Source organism: Poeciliopsis prolifica, unplaced genomic scaffold (genome assembly GCF_027474105.1).
Source record: "Poeciliopsis prolifica strain line A6 unplaced genomic scaffold, Auburn_PproV2 SCAFFOLD011, whole genome shotgun sequence".
In the NCBI taxonomy this organism is placed as follows: Eukaryota; Metazoa; Chordata; class Actinopteri; order Cyprinodontiformes; family Poeciliidae; genus Poeciliopsis; species Poeciliopsis prolifica.
In genome coordinates, this window is record NW_026562386.1 from 2,476,917 (window position 1) to 2,488,639 (window position 11,723).

At 37.9% G+C, this 11,723-nt stretch overlaps 1 protein-coding gene across 1 annotated transcript in view; it reads left to right on the top strand.

Moving 5' to 3' along the window:
- Window positions 1-9,847, top strand: part of aldh1a2 (aldehyde dehydrogenase 1 family, member A2) — a 31,125-nt gene extending 21,278 nt beyond the window's left edge. Inside the window, exons 8-13 of the mRNA XM_055036467.1 lie at window positions 3,166-3,268; window positions 5,258-5,442; window positions 5,549-5,713; window positions 6,548-6,705; window positions 7,538-7,612; window positions 8,711-9,847. Of these exons, the coding sequence (XP_054892442.1) occupies window positions 3,166-3,268; window positions 5,258-5,442; window positions 5,549-5,713; window positions 6,548-6,705; window positions 7,538-7,612; window positions 8,711-8,783 (759 nt within the window). The 3' untranslated portion in view covers window positions 8,784-9,847. The remainder of the gene's footprint in view (window positions 1-3,165; window positions 3,269-5,257; window positions 5,443-5,548; window positions 5,714-6,547; window positions 6,706-7,537; window positions 7,613-8,710) is intronic.
- The last annotated feature ends 1,876 nt before the right edge of the window (window positions 9,848-11,723 follow it).

Consider the following 11,723-nt stretch of genomic DNA (forward strand, 5'->3'; position numbering starts at 1 on the left):
ATTACTTGCCAGTGAATCTTCAGTGCAGACACAACTTTTGCAGAGTGTAGATTGAATGTAAGTGACCCATTAATTGGATCATTGCTGTGACATTTGAGGTGTTTTTGCAACAGTTTTGGGGCAATGACTCCTCAGTGCTGTTAGCAGCTAAGGCAGGGGCGTCCAACTCATTTTCCTTTTGGGCCGGTTGTGGCAGAATGTATTGATAAAACCCGTTAAACTGTTCAATATTAAATAGATGATTGACATTAAATAATATTGAACATCTTTTCAATCCCTCCAGGATTTTGATTGGTTTATTTATTTATTTTTTGTTGCAATATAAGTGTTTTGTGGTTTTAATTTAGAAATATTTTCACTTAAATATGATGGTAAATGTGACTTTTGTGACTTGCTGTATCGTGACTTAATGTTGATACGGGAAAATCAACATTAAGTCAGGCTGAGGAAGCCGTTTAGTAAAAGTAAATACTTCGCCATCACTGAGATCCAATTTTATTTTTTTTACCATTTTTGCAAAAATCTGCAATAAACTCACAATTATGTATTGGCATAAAAAAGTAAAAAAATACAATTATGTATTTGCATAAATTTCCACAATAATTCACAAGAAACTAGAGGGTCTAATTGATGCACTAAATAGATTTTTTTTTAAAACTGCCTTGAATTAATAAAATAATTAAGCTTGCTGTTATCTTGACGGTTTTATTTATGTCTCTTTAGAGTAATTTTCTTTTTGTTTTTAAATCAATTGCTGCTCAGCTTGTCCTTGTTTTGTCTAAACAGTAAAAGGTCCAAAGGTCCATCGCACCCCAACGTGCTTTACACAACATTCACCCATTCACACGCAGATGAATACATTTTGTACCATGATAGTTAACTTATTAGCTTTTATTATTTATTCTTCAAGCTGCTTGAAAAGTTTCAAAAATGTAAAAAGGAGACGATAAAAACAAAGCAATTCAAAAAGAACGAGATGACAACAGTTTAGTATTTATCTCTCTAGTTTCTCTTCGAAAGCAGGTTGTTCCTTTGTCCCAACAGCAGACGATTATCTACACCATCATTGATTTTTGAGTAGCCATCTTTAATCATTAAATACTATAAGTTCAAACACCTTAATCAGTCGTTAACCTGCCATAGTTTGCACAGTCGACACTCGTACGTGTGATTGGAATTGCCTCATGGAAACATCGTGATCAGGTGGTTTGATCAAGTTGCTCAGGTCTGTAAAAGCACTCAGAAAAAAGTATAGCGATGCACTGATACCGGAAAATGTCACTTTTACTTTTGAATACTGTAAGTGTTTTCAAAAATAAGTACTTGAGTAAACTTTTGATCGAACAACTTTCACTTGCGACTGATCGACATTTGACCGCGAGTATCAATACTTTTACTCAAGTTGAGTACTTTGTCCCACTTTGATTTTTATTGATCTGTTTTATCTAGAATACAAAACAAAAACAACTTAATGCTCGGTTACAAAGCAGTTTTTCAGTTGTCTTTAGTTTAGTGTTATTTTCACATATGATCAAAACTAACCAAAATGAAATCAATACAGAAATATGAGTAAAATATTCCTTCAGTAGTTGTGTTCATGCTGCATCTGAGTAAATGTAAAACGGAAACATAAATCCTGTCCTGATTATATGTCTCCAGTTTATTTTTACTCATTTCCCTGTTATTTATTCTGCATTATCTGGAGTCAAAGTGAGTGAGCCGCTGCTGTTAGACGTCTGATGCCCAGACAGTGAGTCACCAGCAATAGTGAAGGATGCAAGTATCCCTGAGAGTCTGAGCAGCCACAGGTGGATTTTAGGGGGGAAAGTCTCACTGACTCACACCACTGTGTTACTCTGAATTCCCTGCATGTTTTCTTTTACTCTGGGGAAAAAGCACACACGAATCCACTGAGTCGGCCGCTTCGAGTTCCTGATCAAAAGCGGACAAATTAAATCATAGAGTCTGGAACCGAGCGCAGCGTTGCGTTGTTTTTGTTCAGCTCGAGAGGCAGGCGTCGACTCCGCTCTTATCTTCACCAGTTCAGTATCTTGCTTCTTTCAGTCAGATACTGAGAGAAGATGAGCCTTTTCCATGCTGGAGGCGGGGTATTTTAGGTTGGACACTTAGAGGGTAATTTTCCACTTGATCTTGTCAGTTCCCTTGGAAAATAAAACAGGCTGTGTGAGTAACAGGAAAGACGAATACTTGCTCAGGGTGTAGGATTGTGAGGGAGCTGCGGGGGGATTTCACAGGCTTCTTATCTGTCCGCTCTCAGTCCATCACAACGGGAAATTATCAGTCCACTCATCTGAAACTGATTTACAAACTTTCCAAATGGTGGAAATACTGCTCTTTGCAAAGATGTGGATATTTTTGGATGAAAATCCGAAAACCTGCATCAGTTTATTTTATATTTTTTGGAGTTTTTATTTAACATCAGCATTATGTGAGCCTTTTAAACTTTGCTTTAGTTGCTCCATGTTAAAACTTACAAACTTCTAACTTATGTCTTCAACAAACCTCACGTTAAAGTATGTGAAAACACACAGCCTGGATCAGAAATGGGTGAGACTGTAAAATAAGGTGATTTGTGCTTGTAAAACTAAAACATGCCGTTTTAAAATGAATTACATGTTAGTTTCCTGACCAAAGAGGATTTTCACAAGGAATGTGGATCTTGAATGCTCTATTTATTGTTCTCCAGTTTTGGTTTTGTGATATCATCTGCGGCGATAAAGGGCCAGAGAGGAAATAGGGATAATAGGAAGATAAGAGAAAAGCCACAGGCAAATCCCCACTGGGTTTTTTTCATATCAGAACACCGGACCCGTTTCACTGCAAACAAAACGTCCCACAGTTGGCTGGATCACAGGACACCACCCACACACCTTGTGGTTGCCTCTTCCTGCCCCTCGCTACATATCAGATGGTGTTCCAGGCTGAAACATCATTTTGTTTTCCTGCCGCTCGCTCCAAAAAACCCGTAATAGATATTCATTCTGTGTGTTTGCAGAACTCATGTTTCATGCAGCTGGCCGACTGCTGCATTCCTTGTTTGGAGCTAAGCAGCTTCTTTAAGATATTTAATGGCTCGGGCTGATTTACCGATCTGGCTGCAGGCCTATCTCTCTTAGTAAACCCTGGATCTGTTCTCTCCGCCAGGTTGGCAAGCTGATCCAAGAGGCGGCGGGGAAGAGTAACCTGAAGAGAATAACGCTGGAGCTGGGAGGGAAGAATCCCAACATCATTTTTGCAGATGCAGATTGTGAGTTACAAAGTAATCAGAGATATTCCACCAGGAGTTTGTGCAATAAGTCTGAAAACTTAGCTTTGGATACACATACGAATTGGTGAACACATGCATATTGTGTTATTCTCACAGCGCCACCCAGTGGTGTTAAGAGTTGTCGCATAGATGCACCCCTCTTGACCTATTGACCTCAGTTTGACTCCATCTTCTGGATTAAATAGATCTGTTCACATGTGTAAGTGTGCTTCACTCTTATTTGGTTTTGGAAAATCCACTTTCTCCTTAAAGATAATGTGACACAGGGCTATTTTTCTCTCTAAGCCACTCCTCAAAATGGGAAAAAATGGAAAAAAACATACCATTCAGGTGAGATAAAGCAAAAGTTTAAAGTTTAAAACAATCGGAACTGTGACAAGAAAATCATTGAATGTTTTAAATGTGTATTTGTCTTATAAAGGGCATTAATAGTGTATCCCTTCTATCTTCATCTCAGCTGCAGTAGGTCGACTTCACGACAGACACATTCAGGTTCGCTGTATTTATTCTAAGAAAAGAGAAAATCAAGTTGGTGATTAGCATCAGTCCAGCAGCTTCTGCCCCTATACATTAAATAAAATATAATAAATAACCCAGAACAAACCACAGCTCCCAGTGAGCTGTTAGCACAAGCTAACATTTGTAGCTGAGATGGGCAACATTAACATTCAGAAACAAACACAAAACATAACTCATTTACTCTTGAAGCGCTGTACACCATTACATTTGTCCAACATGTATTTAAAAATATAATACTTGTAAAGAAAACACAGCGCTCTTTCTGATTGGTGCAACAGTTACCGACGGCAACGGAATAAAGGGGGCGGAGCTGACAGTTACTGGTTACTATGGTAACCGTAACAGAAGCTAATGTCTGTTGACTAAAACAGAATAAATTCAGATAAATACATTATAATATTGCTAAAATAAACCCTGTCTCTTCCTCCTCTTACTAAAATGTAATTCATTCTAAACTATTTTGTACATAGTTTTTATCAGCGAGGTAAAAAATGTACATTTTGCTGTGGAAGAATGAGCCAGTGCCTTTGGGAGGTTTTGTTGTATAGTTACAAATATTTCTAAACCCTGATGATTCCTGAGATATTTGTCACATGTTGATAATTCTCAGTCAAACTATTTAGAGTTTTAAAGAAATAAAGATAGCTTGGAAACGGCAGTAACAGCTGATTGCTTTTAGACAAGACATTCTTACTTGGGGACTAAATATGCTGAATGATTGATTTGATTGAAACTCATTCATCATACGAGTCTCTTATATTTCTGAACTGTTGTATTGCACCTTCCTAAAACAGCGAATGAACCAGGTGAGAGTTTACCTTTAAAACGATGCACAACTTGGGAATCAGTTACATTTTAAAGTTGATAATGAAATGGTTTCCAACGCTCTGAGCCAAACGTGTGCAACATTTCCTCATATGTGATTATTCTCACTTGAAATGAAAAGAAACATGTACAAGTGAAACTTCATCTTCCATAAAACTCCATGATGGCGAAAAAACACAGATTTGTTTTCTGTCCATCTAAGAAGCAGATCTGCCTCCCGTCTGAATTGAATTCAATTAAAAGACGATACCTCAAAGCTCTGAAGCCTTTTTGTGCTTTGAAACGTTCTGGTTGGATGAGTTTCGTATAACCTTAAGGTGCCCGACCAAACTGGGGGCGCAGAGTGTTTTCAAATGCCTTCAACAGGCGTAAGAGGGGCTGTTTGGGGCCTGTAAATCAGGAGAATGGACCCCGACTCAGTCGGGTACTTCATAAATCACCGGGGTCCATTAACCATTTCTGGTGTGGAGCGGGATCCGTCCTGCTGGTGTCAGATTGGCCTCACCAAAGATGTCTTCCTCACATCATTTCATGCAAGCACTCATGGGTAATAAAAGGTTTTCTCCCACAGAATAAATACTTTAATCTCTGCATTGATGAGCTAAAAACTCTTCTTGTTCACAGTGGATGTTGCGGTTGAACAGGCCCACCAGGGCGTGTTCTTCAACGCGGGCCAGTGCTGCACAGCGGGTTCCCGCATATTTGTGGAGGACTCCATTCATGACGAGTTTGTCCGAAGGAGCGTGGAACGAGCCAAGAGGAGGACAGTGGGCAGCCCCTTCGACCCCACGACCGAGCAGGGTCCACAGGTGGGACCACTTCGCTTTTAATCTCCACCTTCCTTTTTTTAAAATAAATAACTTACATTATTCTGCTCTTCGTGTCCTAATCCATGCATGTCCTTTACCTCCACAGATCAGCCGGGAGCATCAGAACCGTGTGCTGGAGTTCATCCAGAGCGGCGTCAGTGAAGGAGCCAAGCTGGAGTGTGGAGGCAAGGCTCTGGGCCTGAAGGGGTTCTTCATCGAGCCCACCGTGTTCTCAAACGTGACGGACGACATGCGCATCGCCAGAGAAGAGGTATAGGAAACCTACATATTAATTCAAAATTTTTCAGTGAAGCTGTGGAAGAAACATTTCTACCTAAAAGACGTACAAAAATGAAACTATATAATCAGTTTTTTCATTACTTGTCCAAAAAAGATTATCGATTCATGATAGTCTATTATTATTTCATATTGATAGCTAGTAGTGATGAGTGCTTTAAGTTTCTTTCATTTCAAAAAAGTACATTTGAAGAATACGGTCCATACAGAATCAGTAAATCAAGTTTATTGGTAAAGCACATTTCAGCAACAAGGCATTACTAAGTGCTTTAGTCGTGAACCTCCATTAAAATAATCAAAACATTAAATATGATGACCAATTTATATTTATTATGTTTCAACAGGTGGGTTTTAAAGGAACTCTGTGTTCAGAGCAGTTTTATTGTAGTTTTGTTCCAGATTTGTGCTGCATAGAAGCTGAATGCTGCTTCTCCATGTTTGGTTCTGGTTCTAGAGAGGCAGACAGAACCAGAACCAGGCTTGTTTGTGAAACTTGAAATAAAATGTAAATCACAGCAATGAGTTCACACTGTTTTCAAATCATAATTTTTTAAAACCTCTTCGTACTACAACACTAATAATCTGCTAATTTCTCATCCTGAATGTCCTGGACCAATGAAAAAGTCAGTATCTATGAAATCTAACAGAATAGACAATAAAATGCAGAACAAAAGTTAGGAACATGAAAATAAAGAAAAAAATTATCTGTGAGTGAGACACAGTCCATACCAAGCAGAAACACACAACAAAATAATATACATGTGTTTGCTGAACGTCTATTCTGAATTCTGATTTATGATTTCTGCAGATTTTCGGGCCAGTCCAGCAGATCATGAAGTTCAAAACGATTGAAGAAGTGATCGAAAGAGCCAACAACTCAGACTACGGTCTGGTTGCTGCTGTTTTCACCAGCGACATCAACAAAGCCATGACCATAACCACAGCCTTGCAGGCCGGCACGGTGTGGTGAGTTCAGTTTCCTGTAACAAGCTTCATTTTTCATGTGGGAAATATTAAACATTTCAGCCGTCCAGAGCCCGTAAGCCGACACCGCACTATCTCAACTATTATTACACACTCTGCAACCAGCTTCTCTTGTGCTTTTTTTCCCCCCCACACAACTCCCAGAAATGTGAGATGAAATTTGTGAGAATGGCATTCGGTGCAATGTGGTGTGTATGCAGCAGTAACACAACCACTTGTTGAGTTCTCTCAGAGTTGTTTGGTTTCATTTGTAATTACCTTCAGATGGTTATGAGTAAGAGCAGGAGTGGAGCGAACACGCAGCATCTGCCAGAAACATTTCGCTGCCTGCACCACAGCGGTCTGGTAGCTAAACAAACGTTTATATTACAGCTTTGTCCTTCAGTTTTCACGTGTCACAATTACACAACCGCCACCATCACACAAACGAGGCATAATTTGTCAAAATCTTCCCAAAAACAAAACTCACAATAACATTGCTTTTAAAGAAAAGACCTCTAGAGCTTTACTTCTATGCATTTTTACCTTTATTTTCCCACAAACTCAGCTTTTCTTCATTTAAACTGACCACAGTTGTCTGCATCCCATTTCTTTTTAGCAGTTTTTTTTCCCCAGCCAGCTGTAATTAAACTCACTCACGCAGCGAGGCAGAATTATTTGATGGGGTTCAGCAGGTTGTAAAAACAACCTGCAGTGATGATGGTGGTATATTCTAGATCCGTCTTCCTTAATGCAGCTTACATTGTCCTCCGCTTTGAAGCAAACCACAGGAGTCGAATGCATCAGACTGATCAATGCTTTGTGTATTTCCCAGGATAAACTGCTTCAATGCTCTCAGCACACAGTGTCCGTTCGGAGGATACAAAATGTCTGGCAATGGACGTGAATTGTGAGTACGGTTTGGTTTTCTGCCCTTTACATATACACAAATCAACTGCAATATCACTATTAATGACTTCATGTTTCAAAACATTTATTAGCCTCAAGTAAATCTTTTTTAAAAGGATATTGTAATGTTTCTCTCTTTAAGCGTCTCTTTGGACGTACAGTTGAAACCAGATGTTCACGTCCGGTTTATAATCCACACACAGCCTGTTATTTCTCTCAGTCAAATATTAAATCTGACTAAAAGCTTCCTCTCTTTAAAATCTCTAAAATAGATTTTTACAGTGTTTTTTGTTGTTGTTTTTCTTAAAATATGTCAAGTAATAAAGTTAGGGTGCATTCAAACAATTGGGAAAAGGTAAAGACATCACTGCAAAAACACAAACTCTCACCAAGTATTTTTATTCTAGATTTTAGTGAAAATATCTTAATACATTTGAAATAAGACAAAACTAAGTTATATGAGCTTGGATTAAGTAAATAATCCTTTAATGTGGTTGTAAAAAAGTACTAATTCTCCTGGTACATTATTTCACTTACAAGAATTTCTTATCAAAGTCAAATAATCTGCCAGTTGAACTGATATTTTTCATCAGAAGAAGAGATGCAGCAAAGGTCACCAGGTCGGGAATCGAACCTCCGACTTAGGCCTCCTTATGTGGGTTGTGCATAATCCCTTAAACACCCATATGTGAAATAAATTCTTGAGATTAATGGAAAATTATTTACTTAAAACAAGCTTCTTTGTCTTGCTGATAAGTTACCTTTGAGTGAGTTTTATGATATTTGTACTAGAAACTAAACAAAAGTATTTGGTAAGATTGTCTGTTTGTGCAGTGAAGGCAGTGTTAACAAACAGGACATGCATGCAAACTTATGAATTTAAAGGCAGAAAAATATTGTAAAACAAAAAATCCTAAATATTCTGTTGTGGAATTTAGCAACCAGAAATAATTTTGGTGATCCTAACTAACCAAAAACGGTAAAATAATTTCCCCACTTAATGCCAGAGCAGGCATTAAATGAAAGGTTATTTGTGTGAACATCTGGATGCAGTGTGTGTATTGTCTATTGAAGTGATCAGAGCTGCTTCCTGTTTCAGGGGAGAAAGTGGCCTGAGGGAGTACACAGAGCAGAAGACCGTCACAATAAAGATGGCCTCCAAAAACTCTTAAAGGTGGACACGCGTCTTCCTCTCCATCGTCATCCTCACACTGTCCACTGCAGCAGACCACACCGGCCGACCAAGCTTGCTCTCTCCATGGTTAAACTCATCCTCGACTCTCTCTCCACCCACATTAACTCGACCTGGCGCCCCCCTCCTCCCCCATCAGGTCTCCACTGGCAACCACTGACCCCGCCCCCGCACCGTTTACCTCTTCCTCTTCCTCCTCCTCCACTAACGACACTAAAGCACTCACAGAGATGATTAGGGAGGCTGCTCTGACTGCGCCGTCCAACACCGCCGACCCCCGACCTTCTCCAGATGCTGGATGCTCAGAGACTCGGTCGCTGCACTTGCAATAAGCCCTTTACCAGCTACGTGTCGCGTGTTGGGAGTTTTCTTTCTGCCGTGCGGCACGATTGTCAAAGCCTCATTCTTCCTCGTCTAGGTTAGGACTTACCGGAGCGCGCCAGCTCGTTCGAGACCACTGATGTTTCCGTCAGCCTCACACATGAACGGATGAAATGTTGATTCAGAATTTAAATTGACTCCTAATTGTCTTTGTTTATATATTAGCTCATATGACCTAACACTGTATGTAAACCTTTGACTGACGTAAAGTTGTTAAACTCTTAAAAAGCATTTTACACTCACTTGTTTTAAAAAAAAAAGAAATGGAAAAAAAAGCAGAGTAGGCGTATTTTAAACTTTTGTAACTATCATTGATGTCCTTGTATGTTTGTTTATACAATCTTATGCTTTAAAATTATAAAATGAGTGTAGTTATGTTCTTTTGCAGTAAATCATTTTTCTTTTGCTGTAAAAAGTTTTTTTTAATTTTTAAATGTTTTTTTTTTTAGAGCTTTGTGTCTCAGGAGGTCATGCTGTCTTTTAGTCTTATCAACAATTTCTTTATCATTAATCTAATCTGCCTGATGAACCTTTAACAAACTAAAGTGCTGTAAACGATTACTTAAACCCTGACACATTTCTTCTGTGTTCTGTTTTTCTCACACTTAAATGTTCCAGTTCATCAAAAACATTTTAAATATAATAAAAGTATAAAAACTTGTATATTATGGGAATAATTAACGTCCAATCCGACCTGGCCGTATGTGAAATATCAATTTCCCTCATTGCTAATTATGAGTTACCTGGAATAAATCAATCAAAGCATGTAGTGATCAGATTACTAGTGAACTAATAGAGATTAATTAAAGCCATATATCTTTGCACTTTGATGTGAATATTTCACTATCAGACTACTTTTGTTCTCCTAATTGCAGACATTTAGCTGTCAGATTAACTCCAGGGTTTATTTTTAGTCCATCAAGAGGTTTGTGGTTGGAAATAACAAACATCTCCCAACAAATGCAAAGAAACTAAACAAGAGGAATCATTTTTTTAAATTACTTTTTTAACATGTTGGAAATGATTTCAATCCTTCTCAATAACTGAAACCTGCTGGTAAGTTTATGGATGCGTCTCCTCCAGTAGCTTTGACATTTTTTTTTCAAAATCATCTAATCTGTCTCTGTTCATCTGACGGTCATATAGAGGTATGCGAGTATTTTTAGGGCAGACTATATATTGACAAGACTTTCAGCTCATTAAGGAAATTGGAGTCTGGAATGACAAGAACACGAGTTAAATATCCTGCAAAATAAAGTAATAGTAATTGAAGCTCAACTTTACAGTTCTTATTGCATTTATCTGCCTTGCATTATAACTGCCTCTTTCTACATGTAAAACTAAAATGCATAACATGATTTCAAACAATATCAGGCTGAGATTGATTTGTTAAATTCACTGCTTTTAAATGTTCATTACTTCTTCCTTGGAGGAAGTATGCAAAGCAACCACAACCTTCAGTGTGCAGCAGCCACGACTCATGCTGTTCCACCGCTCAAACTTTCTGTGAGAGTTTGAGTTGTTGGTATATTTTTGTGCAATACGCTACACCAATAAAATAAATGGCACAACAGTGCTGAAGTAAAGTGTCAATTTTCCACAGTTTAATGCAATAAAGATACAATATGCTACATCATACAACTCACTTGTATGCTAAATATGCTATTTAATATTCTAAACTACAAAAGATATTTCTAAAATTTCAAATTCAGAGTTAGAAACTACGTGTGTTGTTTGAAACCTTTTTTTAAACCATAGTTTTGATTTGAGTCCATCTTAATTTCTCAAAAACCAGAGAGCAAATTCTAAAAATAAAGGCTAAGTTCAAAAGAAATGCAGTAATAAAATGTATCATTTGCAAGTTTTCCAAATCTTCTGTTTGTTAGGGATGAGATAAAAGATATGTAAGAATTTCTTCAGTGATAATATCTAATGAATTATCAATAACACACAGATGAATAACATTTAAATGTAGTTTTAAGTTATATCACTTAAAATAGACCTTTCAGTTTCAGTGTGGCTGCATTTTTGACGCCATTGCAAATATTTCTGATTAAAAGTCAGAAAGAGGAAGGAAATAAAGGTCATGCAGAGAAGTTGAACTTTCGCAGAACCTACAGCAGATTTTTCACATCCACAGTCGTCGTCGTTGATCGACGTAATCCAGTCTTGTGTCAGTCATGACCTTTAAAACAGGAAAGGGCGCTACGTGTGACCTTAAAGGCGACCAGTTCCCAAATGTTTAAAGTCCAGCTGAGTTGGCCTCATTTCATGCTTTCTTAAGAGAAACAGAGGAAGTGAAAGTGAGTACACAGTGTTACACAAAATAAAAGTTTTTCCTGCTTTAATATGTCCAGACAAGATGGGAAAAAAATCACAGTTGGTCAAATTGTTTGTCCTTTTAAATCTTAATTAAAAAACATAACAAATAAATAAATTAAAATAATAAGGTACTTTAAAGTCAAAATGATTTTATTTTAACCTCTTCTTTAGAAAATGGCCTAATTTTTCATTTAGATGTTTTTTGAGCTCTTCAGTG